Source organism: Andrena cerasifolii, chromosome 11, assembly GCF_050908995.1.
Source record: "Andrena cerasifolii isolate SP2316 chromosome 11, iyAndCera1_principal, whole genome shotgun sequence".
NCBI classification, from domain to species: Eukaryota; Metazoa; Arthropoda; class Insecta; order Hymenoptera; family Andrenidae; genus Andrena; species Andrena cerasifolii.
This window is the reverse complement of record NC_135128.1, coordinates 12,323,582-12,349,778: the sequence shown is the minus strand read 5'-3', so window position 1 is coordinate 12,349,778 and position 26,197 is coordinate 12,323,582. Positions and strand designations below refer to the sequence as shown.

General features: G+C 41.5%; 2 protein-coding genes across 3 annotated transcripts in view; one reads left to right on the top strand and one right to left on the bottom strand.

Annotated features, from left to right (window-relative positions):
* The window catches only part of Drgx (Dorsal root ganglia homeobox), a 50,499-nt gene extending 47,496 nt beyond the window's left edge, over positions 1 to 3,003 (bottom strand). Inside the window, exons 1-3 of the mRNA XM_076823471.1 lie at positions 2,845 to 3,003; positions 2,426 to 2,500; positions 2,013 to 2,348 (exon numbers count right to left, since the gene is read on the bottom strand). Coding sequence (XP_076679586.1) covers positions 2,013 to 2,348; positions 2,426 to 2,500; positions 2,845 to 3,003 — 570 coding nt within the window. The remainder of the gene's footprint in view (positions 1 to 2,012; positions 2,349 to 2,425; positions 2,501 to 2,844) is intronic.
* Mtp (microsomal triacylglycerol transfer protein) overlaps positions 1 to 26,197 on the top strand; it is a 53,020-nt gene that overhangs the window by 23,975 nt on the left and 2,848 nt on the right. The window contains exons 1-5 of one of the 2 annotated variants that reach the window (XM_076823001.1): positions 17,650 to 17,786; positions 19,809 to 19,966; positions 21,030 to 21,053; positions 23,811 to 24,004; positions 24,871 to 25,524. In XM_076823001.1, coding sequence (XP_076679116.1) covers positions 19,900 to 19,966; positions 21,030 to 21,053; positions 23,811 to 24,004; positions 24,871 to 25,524 — 939 coding nt within the window. In that variant the 5' untranslated portion in view covers positions 17,650 to 17,786; positions 19,809 to 19,899. Of the gene's footprint in view, positions 1 to 17,649; positions 17,787 to 19,808; positions 19,967 to 21,029; positions 21,054 to 23,810; positions 24,005 to 24,870; positions 25,525 to 26,197 lie in introns of those variants that run through there. The other variant, XM_076823002.1, reaches the window with a different exon arrangement.

Below are 26,197 nucleotides of genomic sequence, written 5' to 3'. Positions count from 1 at the left end.
CTTGGTTGAGCGGCAGTTTGGTAACAAGTGATTCGAACGATGTTACTTTGCGACAAGCACGAAGCTCTTGTTAGTTTTTGCAAATCTGCGTTAATGTTAATAGAATGGCCCTTTAAATCTAGCTTTTTATTATCTCAAAATTTGTATACTGTTTGTATGCGTGTCTTCAAATGGAACATATAAAATATAAATTATCTGTGAACACTTTATATCCGTATGAATTAAATATCATTAGTTTGAATTTGGATATTTCTTTATTTAGTTTTTGCGGATATAAAGTTTAAAGGATTGAAATTTCAATAAACAGTGTTATTTGTTGGCCGGAATAATAACCCCTGTTTTAAAATATTTTTTTACGAGAACATGTGACAAGAGCTTCCTAAAAAAATGAAACAAATGTGTATATTTTCTTAGATCTTATTTTTAAACTGTTTCGATTTTTCTTAATTTACAATAAAAAGATTGCATAATTGTTAACATTTTAAAAACTCAGAAGAAATTCAAGCACATAACATAAAATGATAATAAAACGAAATAAATTTTTCCTGAAATATCTACTTTTCCGAGTTTAACCCGCGATCCGTCGGATACCAATATCGAAATTCAACCAAAGATAATTTTAAACAGGAGAACTTTATGTATACTTTGTACTGTTTAATATATTCGAATTATTTGTGGGTCACGTTCCAAGTGCATACTTCGCTATTAAACTTAAATGGGTAAGAATAGAAATAAGAGAAAAATAAATCAATGACAATGAAACTACTTCGAGGAACAGCGTAGTAAAATTACAAACTAAAGTTTGTAATTTGCTAACACATTAAACTGTAGACGTATCATATAGAATTAACAATTCCCGCCGTTGCAATTGTACCCAAACAATTGAAACACTTGATTCTTCCGAATATTATCCAATTTTCTCAAGCACCCTATCAAACATAATTGAAAAAATAGCCAAATGCTATTACAGCAGGTTCGAACTGGTGAATTAACTTGGTTCAAACCAGTTACACTTAAAGAAATCCCTTCCTGAATTAATTCATCTAAGGAAATGACCGCGATTAAGAGACATTTTTCGAAAAAATTTAAAAATATTCAACTCGTACACAATGTACCACTGAGTTTTTGTATTTAAAATATGTCACAAAAATGCATTGCTCCAATGGAAAATGATTACTTTAACCACGATATTTATTATATCTGAGATCGAAATTCTTATAAACTCACTTAAATATGATGAACAGTAAACCAAAATTGTCCCCCACGAACTTCACACAAAACTATTAGCACTCCAAAGATAAAAATACAATGCATGAAATTATACATCCCAGAACCATTTTTCCTATATTCACACAATGATTCGTTTGCAGACTATGGTATTAAACAAATCTCCGAGATCATAACTGGTACTTTGAATATATTCACTTGTTAGAAATAAAGCTAGTTTAAACCTAATTGTCCTAAATTTTTAATGCATATCACAGCGATTTGTTTACTCTACAAATTTTACTACTAGCTTATTCTACTAGTACCTGCAATTCTCGCCCATATATGAACGACGCGGCAATCAAAACATTAAGCGACACAGAAAAATTTTAAAAATATGCGAATACGTTCGATATAAAATCTACTCAACCAAATAAGCGTCTTACACAAAAAGTTTATGTATCATCTTTATAATATCTAAATTTTACACAATGTACCATTGAGTTTCCCCCTGAACTTCCTATAAAAATGACTTTATTAAAGAAACCTTAAAAATTGAGTTCTAGAACCCTCAGAAGTCTCTTCCACGATAGTACCCTAAAACCTGTCTGACCATCTAACAGTATCAGATCACTTATCAATTCATCAGTACTGTACAAATGAAATCGGTACCAAACAAAGCCTAAGAAAACAGTCAGTTGCAACCAGTGGGCCACGAATTCTGGCAAAAAGTGACGACTAACCCCTTTCAAACTGACCACTGCACAGTGCACAACTGAATGATACTAAAACTAGCGATCACATACCTTGATCAGCGGTGGACTGTGCGTTGGTGGATGATAGTGTCCCGAAGAAGGGCTCGCGGGCGGCCCCGCGCCCCCGGGCGAAATGGTCCCGCCTCCGGGGGTGAGAATCCTGGACTCGTGGCTGAACAACACTTTCCTGAATTCCTCCGCACCCCCGCGGATCACCGTCGGCCTCCTCAATCTCCTTTCAACCAAACAGACCTCTGCGATCCACCTCAAACGTACTCCAAACTTGCACGAGCAGCACGCAGTCTCGAGGAGTCTTTCACTGACACTGAGTTCGATCTGTGCACGACTTCGAACGTTACTCTGTCCGTCACTGGCACCGAATGTTCTCTAGTAGTCTGGCACTTTTTTATCGCCACTGTCGAAACAGGCGTTGCTCCCTCCCTTTAGCCTCCCCTTCGACACACTGGTCCAGCAACACAGGCCTGCTGCTTCGTTGGCTGACTTTCGGAGGTTGTTGGATACTTTGGATACTCTCGTTCCTGTGGGTGAGGTTTACCATCACAGTGAAAGGCTCGCTAGTGATCTTTGATTAACTACTGGGCTTGTACAGTTGATCCACGTGAACCTTCTTCTTTGACAATTGCTGAAGGATGATCGGAGCTTAGGAACTGGAGCATCTTCAAACTTCTTCAAACCGGCTGCCTCCAAGCCAAGGAACCAGCACCATGTATCATCGATCTCTTGTAATCAGTTCCTCGAAACAAACTCCATGAATCTTGCACTCGTATCCACGACATGAACTTCCAGCATACTTGATGCCAAAAGGATAAAGAAGATGTAGCTTCGATATATCAAACCGATGAAGCTTCCTATTTCTTTAAACCAGCTTCTTCAACTCTTCCTTGCAGAACAATGGAACGCAGTCCTTAATGCCAAGGTAACCAATGTCCATTTGCTCGATCTGAACCCCTAGTTCCTGGTGAACGCTCTGAGGGCAACAATCGGGTAAATCAGACCGGGATCTTCCCTTAACCTGTCCCATCTCCTGAGCTCGGGAGATGTTCAGCGACGTGTCCTGTTGCAAGTCGACCGAGCACTGATCTCCGTCAACCCCGTGGATTCGTGAGTCGAGCGGGAACCGCGGGATGATCGTGGAGGGCGAAAAAATCGGAGGGATCGCGTCCGAACCGTCCAAGAAGGTCCCAGCTGGATTGTGTGTCGCGTTTCGGTGCCGCGAGTAGACAACCGTGGAAAGCGTGCTTGATAGGCGGAACCGCGCAGGCGTCGAGCGCATCGCGGGGTGTGGCCAACGGTTTCCCCTCTCTATCTTGTCAACGCACCCGCTGGTCTCTCCTTGCTCGTTGGCGCGAGGGTGGTGGAGGCGCCACGTGGTTTTATTGGCCAAATAACGCGTACGACAAACATCCCCTGCTTCTGTGCGGAGTGTCTCTCCCTGTGTTGTAACTCACCCTCGGCCGAGCTTCGCGTAGCCCTTTGGACGAGAGGAGAGGCAATAGTCGTCATGGTGTAAATCGTGTTTACCCCTCGTCCATAGTGATTCTCTCGTGTGTATCAGCTACCCGACGCTCCACCTCGAGTTACACCGTCCACCCCCTCCTCGGACCCCTATGCCGCCGCTTCGTTCCCTGCTCGGTCTCCTTTTATCGTTTCTTTCCCTCCCCCGCTGTTGCACCCTCGCGGCGTTTGTTCCTCCCGGGCGTTTCTTGGACGCCCGCGTGTATACCTGGCTCGTGTTTCGCTCGCGGGGGACAGACTACGGTGGTTGCGCGCAACTCCCTTTCGTTCCACCGTCCCGCGACCGGGTGGGGGGAAGGCGCACTTGTCGTAACACAAATAGCATTTGTTTCCTCGCGGTTGTACCCACACTTGTGACGGTTTTCTTGGTTTCGTTCCTGCTCGGCGAGGTGGCTGGGAGAGGATGATACAGACAAGACGAATTGAATGTTAACCGGGCGGATCTTGGGGAGGGTTCAATAAAGGATTTTTGTAGTGGATAAATACTTTTGGTTGTGATTAATTTTGGTGATGCGTGGATACCTACTTATACCTTGATTGTTGGAGTTGAGGGAAAGGCAGGTTTATTAATGCAAGGGGTTGTGGGACTAAATGTGGGGGAGGATTTTGAGGATTGAGATGGGAGTGACGATGGGAAATTTTTCTGGGTAATCGAATGTAGTTTCCTTGTTACAATTTAGCAATTTTATACTCATTGTATGTGTAGATGTTTCTTTTGAATAATTTTTTATTGAAGTAACTATTGATAGGTTGAAGATGTGGCAAATATTTGGCACCATAGCGAATCTAAATTATAGGGAGAAGGAGGAAACAGAAATAGATGAAATCTTATAAAAGAAATCAGGGCTTTCGATTTTTCCGCAATTCTCCCGGGTTTGATCGACTCCAATTTCACCCCCTATCGAATCGCACTTTACCAGGAGCTGAAGATACTCCTGTATCGCTCGCGGAATCGTAGAAGCTTCCTCGATGACGGTTTCGAGTGGAATAGTGACGTCAAGCACGCACTTATCCGTGTCCATATATTCTCTTTCTATTCGATTCTTTCAACCCTTCGGGGGATATCCCGGTTCTCGATGCCCCGGAACGCGGATAAGTCGACGCGATAGGAAAATACTACGGAGCAACACGGATGTGGAAAGCAGGTGATACAAAATAGAAAAATAAATGGAAAAGAATCGGAGGGAATAAAGACAAGCAAATGGAAACGTGAATGAGACACTGGGAAAGAATAAGGGAAGAAAGAAACTTACCAAAATTCTAAAAAATATGCACATTAGATGAGAGGCAATAGAGGAAATTATGAGACGAAAATAAAAAAAATTCAAGAATGAAAACAAGAAACAGAAAAGAAAGAGTAGCAATGAAACAAGGAAAAGTAAAATAAAAACGCGAATTGTGACTCGAAAAGAAAAAAAATTGAAATAAAAAAAGAATACAGAAATAAGGGTGGTGGCAATAAAGTAGTAAGTATTCAGAGGGAATGAGAAAGAAACAGGGGAAAGCAATCGAAGAAGATAGAAGGAAGAAATAGAGGGAAGGGAAACAGAGAGGGAATGAGCAAGAGACCGAGTTAGGAGAATAATCGTGTTTCGTGGTGACTAGATTACACCACTCCACGCTTGCCACATGCCACGTACAGAACACCTATATTGCCTACAACTAGTCGAGAATCTCATCCCCTGTCCACCCTATTTCATACAGCTTGAACCGAAAATATCCACTTATTCATCTCCAACTTTATCACCCTCATTATGGGCATGATCTGTAATCAGTGGAGATGATTGATGATAACAGAATTCCTTTTGGTACGAACATATGTAATAAAGCACCTATATCACGTGAATAAAAATTAGGGTGAAATCCTTGGAAACAAGACATTGTTCTGCCTGCCTGTGTAGTACTTGATGTTTCCACATCACCCCTTTTGAAATTCACTGTTCTACCACCTTGGCAATCAACGACATGAGAGTACTTCTTTAAACCTACTTCAAATCTACCCTCATGCTTTTCCCCCAACGGTTTTAGATCCCTGTACCCAAACTCTCATAATGATAACAAGCAACTGAGTAAAGGATCACGGCGTTTCACGATGGACAGGCGTTACAAACATACAGTTTGTTGATTCTGAGTGTGAATTGCATTTTTTTAGGAATCAACTCCGAGATTCACCTAAGACTGATATGTATGGTTACCATATTTCTTCACCAGCAAACCAAGAAGATGCAAATCCACGATGACATAAAAATTTCGTGCCTCACGCGAGACTTTAATCTAACGAGACAATTATTTCATTATTTTATTATTTTTCAATTATTTTACCATCAGTTTCATGAAATTAGACTCTCGTGAGACAAGTTTCACGATATACTTTCAACATCCAGCATCTTAAATTCATCCATTCGCTCGCTATCCTCGCATCCTACCCACAAAGCACCACGTTACCAAACATTCACTCACGACACCAAGCCCTTTCGAAACGTCCAAGCTCTATCCACCAAACGCGTTTCTCGATTACCTTCCACCCAATCGAATCCAGCCCACCACTAGCCCAAAATGATTCCACCGCGTGCACAGGGGCCGGGTGGGGGGATGCATCGTCTAGGTCGTTCGTCGCCACCCTCCAACCCCCGCTAGTCCTCGGCCCCGCACCGGTCCACCTAGAATTCCAGCAGCGTCGGCAAGAGGCGGAGGTTGTTTAATAAAATAACCTCGTTACGCCACAGCCGGGAGACGATGGGAGGATGGGGGGTGCGCGGAGCGTTTCACGGGGGCGCGAGAGGATCTGTCGGAGTGTAAAAGACTGAGTCGAACTGGGGTGATGGCGCGGGGAGGGGGTTAATGTAGCAACGGTGGCTGCTGCTCGCCTTGGTAGGAGACGAGCAGGCCAGATGAACGGACAGGGTGACCGAGGGGAGAGGGCTGCTGGGGATCGGAACGCGGGGCGGAGAGAGAGAGAGAGAGAGAGAGAGAGAAAGAGAGAGGAGTGAGAGAAAGAGATCCACGGGAGGGGTACTAATACATAAAGTAGCTTAAAGTAGAAAATTGTGGAAGCGTCGTGATGCCTGGTGATTGCGTTACCTCCGGGGCTTTGATTTAAAATGCAACGAGGGGCCAACCAGGCGGCCAGGGGTGGGGGTGTCGGAGAATACGGGCCGCGCTGGGGTGGCTGAGAGGAAGCTGGAAGGATGGATCCTGCCTGGGAGCCATGTTCCTCCTACGGGAACGTCAGCCAGCCTCCGCTGTGGAACAGCAACGCGGGGGGGATCAGCGGGGAGAAAGAGAGCGAAGAAGGGCAGAAGGTGGCGGCGACGGTAGTGGTGGTGGTGGTGGCTCGTGGTTGTGCTGCCAGTGGCGGTGCTGGAAGCTTCCACTTCGAAGGGCGAGGGGGTGGAATTCTTTCCTGCTACGCGCTGGATCGACTTCCAACTTCGACTGCTTTGTTGCTTCTTCCTTTTATTTTCCATTCTCCTCCCCCAACCGCCCACCACGCCATCGGTTTCCGCTCGGGCGCAATAATCCCTTATGTTGGGTCAACCTTTTTACCATCCACTTCCACGGCGCATCTCTTTGCCCCGCGGTTTATTCGCGATAGCGAGATCGCGGGCATTTGTATTTTTGTTTAGGTTCCTTTTCCGCGCTCGGTCTGTCCGGTGACAAAATAGTCGCGATAAGGCTACCGCGGGGGAACACGCCTGGATGCTTGCTTTGGGACACAGATGCATCGGTGTTCGCATCAGGATAAGGTAATTGGTTTTCGAAACGATGTGTTTATGGGTTTGTATTGTATCTGTGGGATTCAGAGGAGGAAAGTGGGATTTGTATACGAATTTTTAAGTGGATGTAAAGACTTCGGTTCGGATCGACTAGCAGTGGTTTAGAAAGGAATTGTATCGAAACTACTTGTTGGTACTACACGTATAGTGATTAAAATCGAAACAGTACCGTTTGTGTATGTTGGATATTAGAGGATTTAAAATATAGTTGGTCTACTATTTACAGTATTTAGTAATTTTGTTTGTGTTAAGTTGGACTCTGGGTTGAATTTGAATTTGGTCTGAAATAATTTTAATTGCACGCAAATACACACCAATAAATTTAGAATCCTGATGTGAAAAATGTAATTAAAAACAACAACCATACAAGTCATTTAGGTACCTACTCGAAAAAGTAAGAATATTATAAGGCTTACCTAACTTAGACCTAACTTTAATCTAACACCATTAAAAATACAATACTTCGTGGAACATGATAATATTCGTGAATATTGCCTATTACGTCTATAAAATTGATGAAAAGTCTGCACAGCGAATAAAGATTAGGTTTTTGAATCATTAATAAAGCAGTACCGCTGAGCAAGTAGAACATGATTTAAGAAATATAAGAAGACCGTTAGCTTCTTGAAATGTAAACTTTCAATTAATTATTGAACCATCGTTGTCGATTTTCAGTTCTCGGAATATTAGCTATTTACATAAAATTACTTTGCCTGCTGGGCACACTTTTATATGAACAAAGATAATCTGAAATGTATTTTAAAAAAAAAAACAGAATAATGTGGATAATACGAATAAAGTAACCATAACTGTAAATAAAAAATACTAAATAGTAGAAAAAATGACAATAAATTAAAAAAAACTGAGCTAAAATTGTGAGAGACAGAAGAAACTAAGTAGTATTTTTTTAAAATTAGTTTCAGCTTCTTCAAAACGAAAAGCTTGAACGTTGTTCGCGAATTCCTGGAAAGTACCTACTTGTCAGTCGTAAAACCAAGCTGGTTCTCTGCAGAGGTAATACAGTGATACAACAGAAGTACGATGGGATCGAGGTCAGATTGTCAACGCAGATAGTGTCTCTTTAATAAATTGCTCTGGCGAAAATGCGATTAGGCGTAAACACGCTGTTTTAAGGGTGAAAAGCCACGTAGGGTCGGTTCATGACACGGTAGAACCGTTTCTGAGTGACAGCGGACAGACAGCTCGAGACTTAAGGTTCCCTCCTGCACCTGAGGGGGTAAATTCGGGGGCGACAGATGATTTAGCGCGGTGTTTCTCATGTCACGGTATCAAGCATCCAGGGAAAGTTGTCAGGCCGCAGGGAAACTCGATATTCTTCATACTGCTCTACTCCCATATGTTCATTTTTTTCAGAATTCATTCGCTATAATACTTCTACTAAGCCAAAGAATATCAACACGTTGAAATATTAATGATCTATCGACGCGAAGTACTCCCGCGGACACAAATACCATTTCTATTTAAGTGTAACAAATTTTTGTCTGATGACTCTATGTATTTTTAATCTCATAAGAGTGGGAAAGAAGAATCGTGTTTTCGCAGCGGGAATGGACATTATTTTTGACTACCGATTGTGAGTAGGTACTGTTGGGAAGAGTACTAACCTTATCATCTAATTTTATCAACTAATCTTATCCAATTTCTCATTAACAATTTAAGTGTCACCTGCATCTTTCTATCTCTCCAAAACAATTAACCCTCAATCGATCATGAAATTCCCTCTATAATTCGCTTAAAATAAAGGTAACCTTCAATACTGCGATTTAAAATTACTCAAAGGGTCCATGATTTCGTGAAGCTGGCTTTTAGATCCCCTTTCACGCCAGCCGTGATAAGGATGGCGGAGCCAAGCGGCCGTGAATGGACGATCGGTGTCGAATTTGATGAATCTAGTTTGTTAGACCGCGGCTCGGATGCGCGGCGGGTAAGAAAAATGACCAGGCCAATGGAGGATCCTTTACTGGAGGAATTCCAGTGTCAATCCATATCTCTTTCTCCTCTGATCCCTTCATCCTCGGGGACTTGGACACAGAGGGAACGGGAAGAGGATCAACGGAGGCGTCTTGGCTTTTGGAGGGTGCAGGCAGCACGAGCGCTGGAAAGGCGGAATTAAAGAAAAAGCACAGAGAACGCTATCGTGACGTTCCTGACACAGATTGACATTCGAAGGGACGTAGAATGCGTTAAAGAATTGTTTGCATCGAGGATACTCGGATCCTATGGTGCGAGGATATTGGTCCTTAAAGATTCTGAGAGACAATGGTAGGAAATGGCGAATTCCTTTATCGTTCTCATGTGGATATCATTGTAGCGTTTGTTGTAGCTTTAGTGGATATCAACCTGCTGTAGCCTTTCTTAATGATTATTTTGCTAATAGATTCTTATTATGAAATGAGGCCGAAATATGGTAACTTAAGACGTCTGTAGATGTCTGTCTCATATTCTTTATTTGTTATTGATACTATTTTTAGAAAAGGCACGATTTGGGAAACCGAGGGGTACGATTTAGGAGACCGGTTGCCTAAATCGTACCTCTTACAGTAGGTTACAAAAGGATTAATAACAAATTAATTTACTCTGAACAAAAGGTTAAACATATAATAGTAGATGCCTAAAAGATCAAGCTACAATATCCACTAGTCTCTTACATACAAATTTGTATGAAATATGAAAATAAATATAACGTAAAATATCTTAAGTGGTCGATATCGGCAACCCTCCCTTATGGGGAAAGATGTTCGCATATTAAATGCATCATTCGCAGAGATTCGAATCCTAATGAACAGTGAAAGAGTAAAAGGAAAAGGTGGAAACGATTCGTGAATATTCTCGTGAAACGAATTGTCGCACGATGTACTCGCCACTAATCCGAGTTATCTGACTCGAGCTTCCCAAGACATCTCGGAGGTTCGTTGAGATGAAGCGAACCAAGATTAAACATAATATGCCTCGTCGTGGCTTCATTCCGAAAATGAAACTGCGCCGTCCCGCGGCGCCGATTAAATTATTTCCAGGGTGACAGTGATAGGCCTTAAGAGCCTTCCTACCGTGAAACCATACGATTTCAGTATACTGCATTGCATTGCTAATGCATGCACAGTGATATAAGGTGATCAAACGCCTGTACAGTCTCTACTGGAGTGCTACGAAGAGTTACGGTTGATGTTCATTGCTAGCTTCACGGGAATTACACTCTTTCTCTATAGATAATCGCATTCATTTTGTCAGTTACTCGCGTTTCTTAAAAATATTCTCCCCCATCTCTTACGTAGAGTTACAAGCACCTAAGGAGAAATAAAATCAAATATATAGACACTCAAAGCTGATGCTGTAATTTTGATTACTCTAATGCTTCTTTGTATATTATTAATAAACATTTTGTATTAAGGAATATGTGGGGAACATTTCTATGTAGTCGAATTTGGAGTGTATAGATTAAAAGTACACGCAGTCATAGCTTGAACTACTGTGTCTGACTACACATGGTATGTTTCTACTTGCACGGTAAAGACTGCAGGTAACTCAGAAAGTAATTTCTTTTTACTGAGATACCCACTATTTTTGCATTGTATCCGTATCACGACCTTGATTATATAGTCCTATTCTACTTGTCAAGATCCTACGTCAGGAAATCGACTTCAAGCAGAGGTATTTATACATCCATGTCCTCGATTATCAAAATATGAATCTATTTATAATAGAAAAAATAAAAAAAAATGAAAATATTAGCCTGTAAAACTGTAAATGCAATAAATACAGTAATATTTTAAACATATAAGTTCCAAATGTCTACTAATCACCCTTGGACTCTGAGTAATAAGTCAGCGTCACCTACTCTGTACCTTAAATTGACCAATTATGGGAAACAAAACACCTTCGATGTAATAGTACGATCAACCATTATGAAACATCAAACAAACAGTAACTAGCGCAGCTACCGGACACATTCAAGACTCGAGCATGCATTATTGATCACAATAACGCTAGAGTGTACTATTAGATGATCATATAAAATGATTCGCTCTTGATCGAGGCGGCTCGACGCCGATGAAGGAGCATAAAAATGTAGGGAAACATCCTTACGTGGCCCCTAAAGAAATGAAGCTTTGATCTCCCTCTTTCCCTGCCTCGCGCCGTTACTCACCACCCCCTCGTTCCCATTTCGCCCCGCCAACACCCTTCTCGATCCCTCGATCCGGCCTCTGTCCGTCCGCGCCCCTCAAAATATCAACTAAACGATAACCGTATTTATTATTCATTCTGCCCGCTTCGTTCGCTCCCCGCCGTGGCTCCAATTTTCCAGAGTAGTTTTTCAAAGAATTCCGTGAGCGTGCTGCCGCTGCATCGCGAAGGGGATGAAGGACGGAGGATGGAATCGAGAGAGGATGAAATATTTCGCGCACGGCACGCGGCACGAAACACGTCTGGAACCAGGAGAATAAGTTTCCTCCACCGTTTCATGCCAGAATTACGCGCAATTCGGCGGTTCGCAAAAGATGATCGAGCACCGCTAGCAAATTTTTGGTTCTTTCGATTTTCGAGAGTTGTCTCCTTCTCTGAAGAGTCATTTCAGGTAGAGGAATCGTGGAATTCAAGATTTTTCAAGAACCTCTTCTGCCCGAAAATGCAAAATATATTTATGGGGTTTGAAATTTTGCCCCATAAATTTAAACATACACGCTTCAGAAAAAGCTTTTATATAACATTGCGATGATGTTATGATGTGAAATCCTTATCTTCTTCATGAAAAAATACCACCAATTTAGCTTAAGAGCTAAATCTAAAAAAACTCTCCATGTGAAGTATAAAAACAAGTGTCTCACTTTACCAAACGCTGCTTCACTCAACTTCGGAGCTCGAAAATTCTCAATGCCACTCCAACATTAATATCCCTCGTTCACACCTTTCCCCCAATCACCCACCCTGAACCTAAAGCAACCCTTCCGTAAGGAGTCCCTAAAGTCAACGAAAACGGCGAGATCGCAACAAAAATGTTAACGCAAACCCTCGAAAAGGGGCTCTGCCAGCGAACGAAACGCTGGACAGTGGACGGAGGGAAAAGGGGGTGGAACAACATGGAGAGCCGAGGTTGCTCGCCCGCGCCCGTTATCCGGGCGATGGAGCGACTAATAACGATAACGATGCCAGAAACGATAATCGAGTTAGGGGTTTCCGCGGTTTCCACGGTTCTCCCAGGGCGCTGATTGCTGGAACGGCGGCGGTTTTGCCGTCGGGATGGCCGATGCACGGTGACGTCGGGCGCGCGCACACGTAGACGCGCCAGAGCGGCGCGGATGAAGGCGTAACGAGTACACAATGCGATGCAAATTGGGCCTCTCTCCCTGCAGCGCGCGGACCAGTCAATCGGCCAGTTGCCTACACCGGTGCATCGCGATGGTATTACTAACATCGCTATTCTATTATGACATTACGGTTCCCCGAGCAGCAGCCTGGCCTATTACCAAGCCCGGTGCTCCCTTCAGGCGTTCGATTCGGGATAACTCGGTAACTAGTCAGCGAGACGCCAGAGACAATGCTCGATCGGACGCCCGAGGCCGATCTTCCAATCTATTTTCATGCATTTAACGCCGCTGTCCCCGTTGAGACCGTCGAGGAACAATTCCTTCGGCTCGATTAACCGGCTCAGAGTTACCAAGGGAGGGTTTGGGAGTCAGGGGCGATTTGACGAATGCCTGCTGCGTGTAGATTTTAAGATATCGCGGCATTGATATTCTGCATTTTGGGCGGTTGCTGTGATAAATCATGTGACAAGATAACTTAAGTTTGTGTCATTGGGGTTTTTATGTAATGACATTTGAGGGCGATGATTAGTAGCGCGGATGTAGGAGGGTTTGATTGAGTTTGTTGTTTTATTGAGAATGGAGGGTAAGGCAAGTGATTGGAGTTATTAATTGTAGCTTTGTTTTTCGTAGTAAGTTTAGTATTGTGTAATATTATGGAATCTTAATGGTTTTTGTCAACTGTAAATCATTTTAATTGATTAAATATGAAATATAAACTTACAATTTCGTCTACGGTAAATTTTTGTTCCACGAGTCGGAAGCTCACGACCTCTTTAGTATTTTCTTGTAACATATGTAGATATTCATTCAGAATGGAATAAGATTACAGCGCTATGGACGGTGAGAGTTAAAACTAGACATGACGAGACAGCAGTAATTTATGTTTGGGGGCAAGTTGGTACTGCAGTTCGTGTGGCACAAATTCCCATGAGATGATAGATCTAAACTATACATTGTCTATGGTGAAGTACACTTCTATGTAGTTCTATGTTTTACTGTTAGATGACTATAGCTGCTCATGGTTAACAAATCGATCTATAACACTACGTTATAAGAACCCATGTGGGTTCCTCAGACGTTAAACCACGACGAGGTATGGATAGATTTTACACCTTATACAAGTTCGTAGGACCACAGACGAGGTATAGGATAGACTTATCACCTTATGGATGTTGGTGTCGCTACCCAAACTGTATTGCCGACTCATAATTTGAGGTCTGAATGTAGTGGCATCTGCTCATGAACAGCGTCCAACTCAGCAACTACTCTGAAATGTGTTGAAATGCTGAAAGGTGTGTGCGTACTTGTATACGTGTGACTTGTTTAGAGAGAGACTTTGATATAAGAGGGTAGGCTTTTGTTACGGTATGCTTTGGCTCGGTTGGTCAACGACTCACGCGGATTTCTCTCCGAAAATCCATTTCTATCGATAGATAGGTCTATCGTTTTAGCCTATACTTCGCCGATGTTAGTAACTAAGGGAGAGAAACAAGTATCTCACTCATATTTCTCCAAATATTCCTGCAACTATTCACTTACACTAAGTTCAACTAAAACGTATTTATACATTATAAATAATACTACGTGATATGTATAAGCATTAACATTAATGTATCGAACGATTAAACATTGAGAATAAAAGAGAATTCAGTCGGCGCAGAAAATCATTTGCAAATCCAAGGCCAAATGTTACAAATTGCTTGATATCTCGAGTTCTATCAATTATAGTTAATAATAATTTATACTGGGCGGTTAGTGTAAATGTTGTTAACATTATTTGTCAGAGCAATAGCCACTGGAATGGATATTTTAGCCGAAAATCCATTTTTGCCGAAGAATTCGCTGGATTTCGCAATTGTAACTAACCGTCGACCTTGTTTTGATCGGGGGACATCATTCCTCGAAGTCTACATAAGGAGCTCACAGATCTTCATGTACTCAGTCGTCGTCGGTCCTCCGGACTTGAAGGACATCCGGGAACCCTGGAGCTGCCGAGCCACCTGGATCCACTGGACTTCCTGGGGACCTGGTTCTTCCTCCCCCTCCCCCCTGGAGCTGCCGAGCCACCTGGACCCACTGGACTTCCTGGGGACCTGGTTCTTCCTCCCCCTCCCCCCGGAGCTGCCGAACTTGCTGGGGACCTGGTCAGGATTTCAACCCTGGTTCTTCCGCCAGCCTCTCGCCCCTCTGGCCTGGGTTCGTTTATTCGCTTGGTGCTGATGAAATTTTGGGGTTCGGTAAGTCATTTAAAATTTTATTGTTTTGCGAATGTCAAATCTGATTCCTATTTCCATGCATACTTTCGAGAATTTTGCGCGAGTCGTTCTATTTTGTGTACTTCTTCGATGGGTTTGCATGATTTATTTTATTTGATGCATTTCTTCGATGGGTTTAAATGATTTATTTCATTTTCGTGAATTTCTTCGATGGTTTTCTCTGATTCATTTCATCTCGTCGATGTCTTCGATGTTTTTCCCTGATTCATTTCATGTCTTCGATGGTTTTTCCTGATTTATTTCATCTCGTCGATGTCTTCGATGGTTTTCTCTGATTCATTTCATCTCGTCGATGTCTTCGATGGTTTTCCCTGATTCATATCATCTCGTCGATGTCTTCGATGGTTTTCCCTGATTCATTTCATCTCGTCTATGTCTTCGATGGTTTTTTGTGACTTCTGTCACTCTGTCATGCATCTCATCGATGGGTCTACATTCTCTGCTCTTTCCTTCAAGTACTTATCTCTGCGGTGGTTTTGCATGCTCGTGCGTGCTCTGCTGTTGGTCGAAATTATCTCGATCGTCTCCAACTCAATAAGCTTTTCCTTAATTTCTTTCCAGGCCGACCACACCGTTACTAACATATAGTAGTTGATTGTTTCAGCTTTTCAGGTTCACCGTTACTCGGGGAATGGAGTTAATAACACGATATATTTAAAAAAAAACTAGTGAAAAGTGATAGTGAAAAGTGATCGTGCAAAGTGACAGTGAAAGAAGACATCTAAGGTAGGCTAGGCTAATATATTATAGTATGAAGTATTTAAGATCCCATGTAAAATTGCCAAGCAGTCACTAAATCATTAACTTTGTTGTTCGTTTATTGGCTCCTCATCTGTGATGAGGAGGTTACCGCTGCTTCCGTTTGCGGAAGCAAGTGACTGAGCATGGAATCGGTATGGGTGGATCGGTTTCATCCCTTGGTGTTCTTGTCCAAAGGGAAAAGTTTCGGGCGTAGGGGGTGCACCTTTTGGTACACTGCCTGCGTAAGTCACCCGGTTCGATTACCCAATCTCCGTGTTGGACGGCTTGAGTCAGGTCAAGTGTTTGCTCCTGACGAGTCGCATCGGAGCAACAGGAATCGTCTGGGAGGCGCCGAGCGCTTTTCCCTTTCGACTTGGACAGCAGGGTGGTACGAACTGCGCCGTCCAATACTCGTTTCACGCTTACCCTTCGCCTTTCCTTCTTTCCTGAATTTCTTTTAATCGAGTGATTGCTTGGCAGTTCCCTAGATTCTATATCTAAACCGAAGGGATCGATGGAACTTTGTTTCCATCCATCTCTTTGGTTTAGTAGGCTTCATGTACAGGGAGATCGATGGAACTTTGATTCCATCTATCTCTCTACGGGTCTCCAAGCGCAGCAACCTCCTCGCGGTGAGACCTGGTAATCGGTGAGAACCGAGCCGATGGCTGCGATTGTCAAATATTCTAGTCGTATATAAGAATTTCTTTAACTTGCAATACTATGGTAGAATGTAAGAATAAAATATGTAATTTAAAATGTTGTTCGATTGTTCCTACCGAACCCCAGAATACGAATATAGTGTTAAGATGGAAGAATAAGTGCAAGTTGGAATATTTCAGCGAGATACTGGAACTGTTGAGTTTTCACAATTTTTAAAGTCCTCTCTGCTTCAGCATTTTATTGAAATATACAAAGTTACAATTCCCTTGCGAGGTATTCCACGTTACATCATGAAAGCATGTCTTCCACAAATAATGTTGTTGTTTATATAAATTTGTATGTTAAATAAATTTGTTTTGCGTTAAATAAACCGGAATAGGACAGCAAGGTTAAAAGACGAATGTGATATCGTTTTATTTTCTTCCTCCGTTCTTTTTCGTTGAACGAAATATGTTCATAAGACGATTTTTAAATTGTTACTCTAACAGAAACATTTGTAAATCGCGGGCATTGACTCTCAAAACATAAACTGGATTTACTCGTGCTTAATTCTAGTTCCTACCACGCGTAGCGTTACAATCTGTTTTGAGACTTCACCGGTAACGTTGCATGCGACACTAAAATGGCAAGGGGGTCCTAGGACCCCCTAAACCGGCGACACAAAAATACATTGCTTGATAGGTCTATTCTATACCTCGTCTGTGGTGGTAGGACATAAACTGCAATACCGACTTTGTAAAGAGACAGTGATTTTGACGCGCACTCTACATTTAAGAACGGTAGCTCCAGGAACTAATAGAACCACAGACCAGGTATAGGATAGACCTATCACGCAATGTAATTTTGTGTCACCATAGTCCACACTGCTAGCCCACTTACCATTTTCGTGTCACACCCAACGTTACCGATTCAGCCTAAAATAAGATTACAATGCTACGAGTGATAGGAATTAAAAATAAATCTTATCGAAATCATTTAAAATCTAAAACGGTCCGAATGGTGCCACTAATTTTAGGAAACATGTTACATAATTCCATTTACTAATAGATTTTTATAGAAACACAATTTGTGCTTATTTCCATAAAGAGTGTAAACGACCCCAAATGACAAATTTGCTTGTTATTGTTTGCTAAACGTTGTTCTTCCGCTGAAACATCATTCCGTGAAATTTCAGATCTTTACCTTTTCGTTTAAGGATAATATAGAGGTAAAAGCTTTTAAATTTATCTTTTTTTCTCGGTTACTACTTCATAAAATGTGAATGTGAAGTCTGTCCGATACCTCGTCCATGGTAAGATACAGAAAAGCTAGTAAACACTTTTGTTATTAAAAACTCAGGAGGGTCAACTCTGGAGCAAAGGTTGAATACAGCGATAAGAATGCATTCAAGATGGTTTCATTGCAGCGTCGTAGACGCTTGTCTTCTGCTTTGAATTGCGCTTCAAAATTGAATTCAGCGTGTGCTTACGGTGAAAATATTTCTCCCTTGACTTGCATATCGATCCAGAGGTAAGAATTCGTCAGATCGTAGCGAAACGTATTTTATTAAGTAAAAATGTGTTTATTTTTTATCAATAAGCAAAATATTAATTAAGACGTTCAGTAACATTCGGAGGTGATGTAAGAAACGAAAATACACTGTATTCTACTTTTTAGTAAATGTTCTATCTTCACTGCCCATTTGTTTTATTATTGTATTATATTCATACAGGATTTATAAACGATTACATTATGTACTTTATTTATTCAAATTTTATGAACATTGGGATAATCTTATTTTATTTGTGAAATCCTTCAAAATGATTAAAAAGGTAAATTTATTAAAAATGCAACATATTTTACGCTCGATTTCCAAGTATTTGAATAGCGCGCCTCGGAAGTATGTAGAACCTCGGCAATTGAATTGCTTATACATCGAGAACGAAGAATCGGATCACAAAACGGTAAAGGAGTTTCTGATTTATTTTGACAGGAGGAATTTACATATTTCGGGTAATCCCAGAATGTTGGAAGCATAAAATCTCAGCATTAATCATTTCATTTTTCTTAATTAGGAGAAGAATGAAATCACAATTACTGTAACAAGCATTTAATACAGACATATATTACAAAAACTGAGGTACTAGACTTAAACATGCAATTTCATTAATTAGAAGTCAGTTATATTTTAAAGTACCCCATTAACTTCTGTATTTGTTCTTATTCATACAACTAACACAATCTTCCCAAACAAATAATTACATCGTACCACGAAACGAATTATATTCAATGATGACACGACCATTTAACTCGAAAGAATAGAGCAGAGTGTTCGAGAACTAGAACTCCAAAAACTCCTCTTACCCACAGTCATTTCTTATCAACAGTGGCGAACTGGGTTTAAAAATATTGGTTGCCAGGAGACAAAGGGAGCCTACCCACAACTATAAGGCTCTCATTTAATTTTTATAAGAAATAAATAATTTTTTCAAATAATACATAAGTGGCAAAAAAGTAAAATTAAAATTTTTGTGAAATAATTGTATATTTTTTAGTAATTACTAATACAGTGTTTAAGGCCCACTTGCTATCGAGCAAGCTGACACTCTCTCCAGTTCGGCACTGCTTATCAACTCAATATACTATTCCCCAATCACACTCATCACGACATTTCAAAATCAGACGAACAACCGCATTTTAAACCCCCTCAATCGACCTCTGCTCACTAAAACACTTCTCTCTCAAACCAACTTCCCGGTGTCCCAAAATGGACCCCACATTTGTCAATATAAAAAACAGAGTGATTTGCCGCAAGCTGCAACAGACTTCAGTATTGGTGGTTCAACTATCAGAGCCAAGATTGCCATGCTCCCTGTATTATACAGTATTATACGCTAATTAATCAAACAACAAAGGCAACCAAGTGAGTACAGGTTCCGAGGGAACACATTTATCCACTTGCCTTCCCGATATCACTTCGTTACCACTCGAAGCACACTCAAGTGACACGAAAACCAATATCCTCGAGGATCCAAGCCACCAAATGCCTCTTCCCCCACTCTCTACAAGGCCCCACGTACTCAGAACACTCATCGACCTCGCTACACCCAAGACCCCCAACTATTGCCTTCCAAAAACGGTCCCCAGGTTGTTGACCCTGACACTCAGCTACGCTACTGTCTTCGCTCCCTGCCGCTCTCGCGGCCCCTTATCCGTTCTGGCAACACTTGGAAGAGGTTCACCGCGTTCCCTGCAACCGAGAATAACACCAGACAACGGAGGAAGGCGAAACTATACTCCGTGCTGGGCACATACCGTTTCAGAACATACCGCCTCGGAGAAACCAGTCCGACACCCCCACGCGACGGTTCCTCCCTTCTCCTCGCGAAAGCGGAGTGGCTGGAGGGGGAGGTACATCGTCCTCGTGGTATCGTGTGCCCACGCGCGAGGGGAAAGGGGGCACAAGTAGGGGGGCAAAACGCGGCGGAGATGGTGGTCGCGGGGCTCGATAACGTAGGCTTGCCCCGTCTAATTACTCGTATTTACTCGCAGAAGGAGAAGAGGAAGGCACGGAGCAGCGTAAAACACGAAGAGTCCGGGGTAGTAGGCACGAGGTAGGTCGTCAGCGAGGAACGTGCGAAGGATGGCCTGCCCAGGAAGGCCGGTCACGGCGCTCACCGTCTCCCTCGTCTACCTTCTGGCACTCTTCGGTGAGTTACCAGGCTGTGTTGGCTCGCCTGCTTTCTCTTCATTGTACCATGCATCGAAGCCCTCTGGTCCTCTCCTGCGCAATCCTATCCCCGCTACTTTCGAATCCCGTGCCCGGACAAGCTCATTCATTAAAAACGCGTCGACCTGATGAGAGGGGGGAGTGCCTCTTGAAACGGGGTACCCCTTGACTTTTGACACAGTTCCTTGGCCCCGCACTGTGAGTCTCTTTTTTGTAGTGCTTGAAGGAGGTGCGAATGGGCTGAGTGAGTGTTTGATGAATGGAAATAGGAGGGGGGATTTTTGGGGTTGCGTGTGAAAATGTCAAGGTACAGTTTCTTTGTCGTTTTTTAAATGAGACGGAGGAAGAAAGTTTTAAGTTGTTGTTTTGGGATTTGGAATATGCTTTTGTTTATTTATGCTCTTCGGGTTTTGTGATGGTTGAGTAGCTGGGAGTGTAGTAGAGAATAATGGTTTTTGATGAGTTTTAGGTGCTCCGAAATTGTTTTCAATATGAAAGTATGTTTAAATTTGTATACGTACTTGTTATGATAAGATGGGGATTTGAAACAGAAAACTGTGTTCTGTGGATTCAACGGGAAAGTGGAATTTTGGGAATGGTGGGAGTTCGTATTACCTTGAGTTTTGCGTGAGTCGGAGCATAGGAAGGTTTAAGAAAGATCGTGAAGAGAATTAAGGAAAATAATATGAGTTGTATAGTTAAATTTAGAGTAGTTATTTGTACAGACAGTAATAGTTCCTGTTACCAAATTTTATTAAATCTGAACGAATTAAATATCCAACTTAAACTAAGGTGCATTAAACACATAAATTCCGGAGTATACTTAAATACTTCTCTTTTGTTAGCCGATCTTGTACGAATTTGGTAATCGAGGTTGCAGCCTTGGGAAACCTCGATTCTGTTTTCTGACTCACGCAGTCGTCACTGACACACGCACAATTTCAAACAAAAGCTTATTTTTACTTATTTTTACTAACATATTATAATTAGTTGAAAAACCGTTGGTGGGTTGATTTTAATAAGGTTTTTTTCTCGTTTTCCAGGTCCCTACTGTCAAATGGCACCAGGTATCACCCATTTTTTTCAATTTTACTATAAACAAGTCTGTTTGGGAGACCTCGATCTTAACGAGAAATCATTTATTTTCATAACGCAATGAAATTTCTTACAAACACGACACTTAAGCACGCTGCAGAATTCTGGATCCATAAATACGAAAGAATCCAAGCCTGTTTGACGAGATAACTGATCCTATGCAACCTGGACACTAGAGCAAGTAGCTACTTAAGATCGGGATTCCATTTCTTCTTCCATCACTTCATTTACCTTTGATATTCTTATTTAGAACAGGACATTCACTCACAATTAATTTTTGTTTGCGTGTTCACAGTACTCATTAATTGTTAAAAAAAAGAATGCTATAAAATTTCAGGCATATGAAACCAGATTTTGGTTAACATAGCATTACTCTTTGTTGAAGTCTGTAAATCTGCTGACCAAATATAAATTACAACGCCGGTCGTACTAAATCATAGTGAAGCATTATTTTACGCTTTGAATAGTCGAAATACTTCGTTATATTCTTTACTTGTCATCCATGTGGGTCGTGGGATAAGGATGACAAATTGAAGAACATAAACTTAGAAAAAGTATCGCTGTCAAGTTTGTTTTCTTTACAATAAAAATTGCTAGCTATCAGTAGTTAATATTCTATGATTTATTCGTAGTCATAGCCGCCATATTGAAGCCTAATTTCGTCCAAAAATCGCTGATTAGGTCATAACGTTATCATAAAAGGTGTAAATATCTCTTTTACTGCTTCCAAAAAAATGTACATTTTAATTATGGAATTCAATATAAGAAACAGAAATACGAAGCTACCTTAATTTCCCACAGTCTAAGTTTTGTGCATTTAAGTGGGAAACAGACATCAAACACCTCCTACGGCGAATAAAAATATTTTAAAAATTGCAGCTAAGAAACAATTTCCCTTCAAACTCATATTTATTAATACTTCAATGCTTATTAATTACTAAACGACATATGCATACTTTGAACCACGAATTCGTAAACACCCCGTAGATATATTAAATTCTATCTAAGGAAGTTCATGTATAAAATGTCCTTCGATTGCATTTCCACGATTTAATTCAATTTTCATTGCAAACAACAAAAGACCCTTTCCGGAATAAAGATGCCTGTCGTTTAGGTGTTCAGTTTCAAGTATCTTTTGTTTAATGATAAGGGAGGATATGGCATTTCCGTGTCTCTTTGTCGTGTAACAGGGACTCCACGAATTAACGGTGCCCATCGTTTTATGGTGTTTGTGGTGCGCGAGCGCGTAGAACTTGCAGTCGCTTTTAGAAATGCGATTCAGCCGTCACGTTTCTGTGTGCGTCAAGTATCCACACGTTTGCATGTACAGTACGATCCAAAAGTACGAACCAAAAGTACGAACCACGGAAGTGAAATTTGATTTAAATAATGAAAAATGGCTGCGAGAATTATGAGCCAAAGTCATTGATTTTTAAAGACCTAAGTGCTACTATATCAATTTTTATTATTTTTTGTGTGAAATTGTTAATTTGAAGGACAATGTATTTGAAGTTGTTTGAATACTCCAAAAATTAAGGTAGATAGAAATTAGAGTGGCTTGAGTTATTTTAGTAGCTCGAAAAGTTTGAGTAGTATAAGAAATTGGAGTAGAATAAAAAAAATCTGAAACATTTAATTGTATACGAAATTGTCGAAATGATTGTAGTATTTGAGTTCTTCAATATTACTCGGCTGGGTTTGGATATTTAAACAGTGTTATTTTCGAAGTATATTATTTTAATTTATTAAATGAATTATTAGTTTATTTCAGGATTTCGAGGTTTTTTATTTTAAAATGTTGCCCATTTTTATTACACTTCTGAGTCACCCTGTACATGCAACCGTGCGAATACATTTGCCTGCGCGTGCACGATGCATCACAAGCAGACGCACGCATTTACACACACACGCTGACATAAGTATTCACACGAGTCTGCAATTTTTTCTTGACCTTTCTCTCAGATTCACTCTTTTCATCCACAAACGTTACATTCTGCAAAGCACCATCGATGCACAATGAGTAACCAAAATCGATGTTACAGCACATCAACGTGCTAATTGGACGCCTTGAAAGGCGGTTTCTCTGTAATAGCTATAATCAAATTTACAGCTTCACCCTAAACTAAACAACACTAGCAAACATGCATACCACCATAAACCCATTATCTACATCCACTAAAACATGACAACTCAAACTTCAATCATCTACAATAATTCTTGGCAACAACATTTCCAAAAAAAACCATCACTGCACACATCAAATTTAAAAAATTCCCTGCATCACAAACCACAACCATTTTTTCATCCACGTCAACCGATTTCACTCAAAGTTGCCGCCAAAGATATCATCCCATATGACTCAAATTAAAAAAAAAAACAAACAATTATTTCATAACTCCCAATGGTTCCACGATCAAGCTTCCTACATGTACTTACGCGGGTATCAAACACTCGCACGCACACAAGCGGACACACCCGCGGCGACCCGCATGACAACGCGCGCACACATGTCTGTCCGGTATCCTGCGTGTCTCGTCGGTTTAGACGAGCGATTCCAGAGTAAAATGTTTGTCAGTCGACACGGGACTCCCGCCGGGTCACATTCCAAAATTGATAGGCCCCATTCGCCATCCGGCCAGTGAAGTACCATCGCCGATACCGTGGCGGTTCCCAGCCGATTTGCAGCTCAGCGACCATGTACTACTGGAAACTGTTGGTGATTCTTGCAGCGGTGGCAGGGGCCACCAGAGGCTGGGACGTGGGGAGCGGTCTTAAGTACAGACTGAGGACAACGTTGCTCTTCAGCGAGACTGCCCCCTCGAAATCCAGCGGGGACGTTGGCTTCGGGCTAACCGGCGAGCTGGACGTGACCGTCGTTTGGCAGCTGCCCACCGATCGCGATAGTGTTCTGCTGAGGATCGAGGTACGAGGTCTTTTGTGCCCAGCAATGTGGGATTTTCTTCTGGTGGACGTGGGTCCTTGTGGCTACTTTCTTGCTACTTTGAGGACAATTTCAATGGATGTCTGATTATGTTGTTTGCGGTGAAGGATAGGTTTGAGAGATTGTCCCATGATGTGTTCATTTCCACTTGGTCGGAGTATTAAACTCTTCAATGCGTTTTCTTTCTATTTGTGCCATTCCACTTGTGAATGGCCAAACTCTTTAATATATGATATAATATTTCCTTTCGTTAGAATAATATGAGGTAATTTTAATAAATGGACTCTATTGATAGGGAACTTATCGCGAATTTACTACTTATTAACGTAGATTAAAATTTGTAACAGTTTTAAGATCGAACTTCCAAATATCAGTATTTGAGAAATATCCGATTTAATATTTGTCAAAATTCGCTTGAAGTTACTGTTTAGTTCAAGGAGAGGTTATCAGTCTCGCGTAGGGAACACATAAACACTCTCAATATTTATCGCCTCTCCTTTGATAAATGTATCACATACACGAACACATTACGTATTCAAGACAGATCGTAAATAAAACGTTATCATTACTCCCTGCCAAGTTAATATCTCTAAAGATGAGATTAATAATCACAACCGTGGTTATCCGAAGATTTAAATTCGATTTATAACGTACATATACACAATACGTCGAGAAAAAACACAAAATATATTTGACTACTTCCTTCCTTTAGCCGAGTTCCGATTGAAGCGTTACCCAATCTTAAGTCTCTTAAGCATGCGCGTTGCAGATCTCGCTACTGTTCAGTTCTACCTACACCACAGAATCCCACGAAGTGGTGTCATTTTTAACAGAAATGTTCTTTACAGTTAATATCACCGCAACTATGGATCAAATCTCGAAGAGCACCAGAGCCAGAGGATTTCGTAGAGCACTCGTCCAAGGTGGATGCGATTGCAGAAAAGCCTCTGCTGGTGTTCTGGCGAAACGGCGAGATAAAATCGATCTACATGGACAGCTCAGAGAGCGTTTCCTCGGCGAATCTGAAACGTGGCCTGGCTAGCCTCCTCCAATACAGAGTGTTCGACGATGACGTGCAGGAACGGGACGCCAGTGGCCTCTGCAACGTAACTTACCACTCTTTGGGCCCTAGGACCCTGGGAAAACGAAAGACTTTTTGCGAGCACAGCGCTCTGCCATCCAGGAAACAACATCCCAATCCGCTTTTCGGCGTGAAACTCGCTAGCACTCGCAATTCCACTTACGAGCTTACGCAACACCTTCTGCCTAGCATGGTGCGCGACGAGGAACAGCATAAAATGACACTCGCCGCGAGACCGGAAGTTGGGACCATTGTGATATCGAAAAGGACACTCGAGTTGGTACCTGGCACGCTGAACGCGAAACCCGTGAATGCTGACACCTTGAAACTGGCTGTCACCGCACTGCAACCGGGATCCCAGGAGATGAATATTGAGCTTCAAACGGAGCCGTCTACGTGTCCGAGCAGCGGCTGTCAAACGGTTAGTGTCAGACAGGATTTTTGTTGCTTGTAGTAAAGGGGAGATCATGTTTGTATCTCCTGATTGATGGAGCGAGTTTGGTTAGATATATTAAAGAGGGAAGGTTCTTTTGTTGTATATGAAAAGGGAAACTGTTAACTGCCTTTAACAGTGTAAAGCAATAAGAGATATAACGTGGGAATCTTGAATGGAATTACTGATATCTTCGTAAAACAGCAGGAACCAGGGGAATAAGGGCGGTCCGTAGTCGGACGCACTTTGCGAACCAATATGTCTGGAACTATAACTGTCTATAATTTTTTAAACGTTCATTATTTTAAAAATTATTTCCAGTGAAAGTTGCTGAAATTGGCAAGAACTTTGGAAAGATGTAGAAGTTTTGTAGCACTTTCATTTAAGTTTCGTAAAGTCTTCTAAAAATTTTGCAAGTTACACTCCAATACTATAGGAAGGTAAACAATCGTTTAAAAAAATATATTTTGATAAGAAATAACGCATACAAAAATAATCGCATTTTCTTCGTTGTTATTTCTGTAGAAGAAATAAATTTAGATGACTGATTGATTAAATGCTTTCAGAAGGCTAAATGTAGGTTTTCGTATCCACTTTATAATATTTAATTTGGAAGAGAATTTAATTTGATAACCTTTCCCAGAGTTTCGTAAACGGTGCG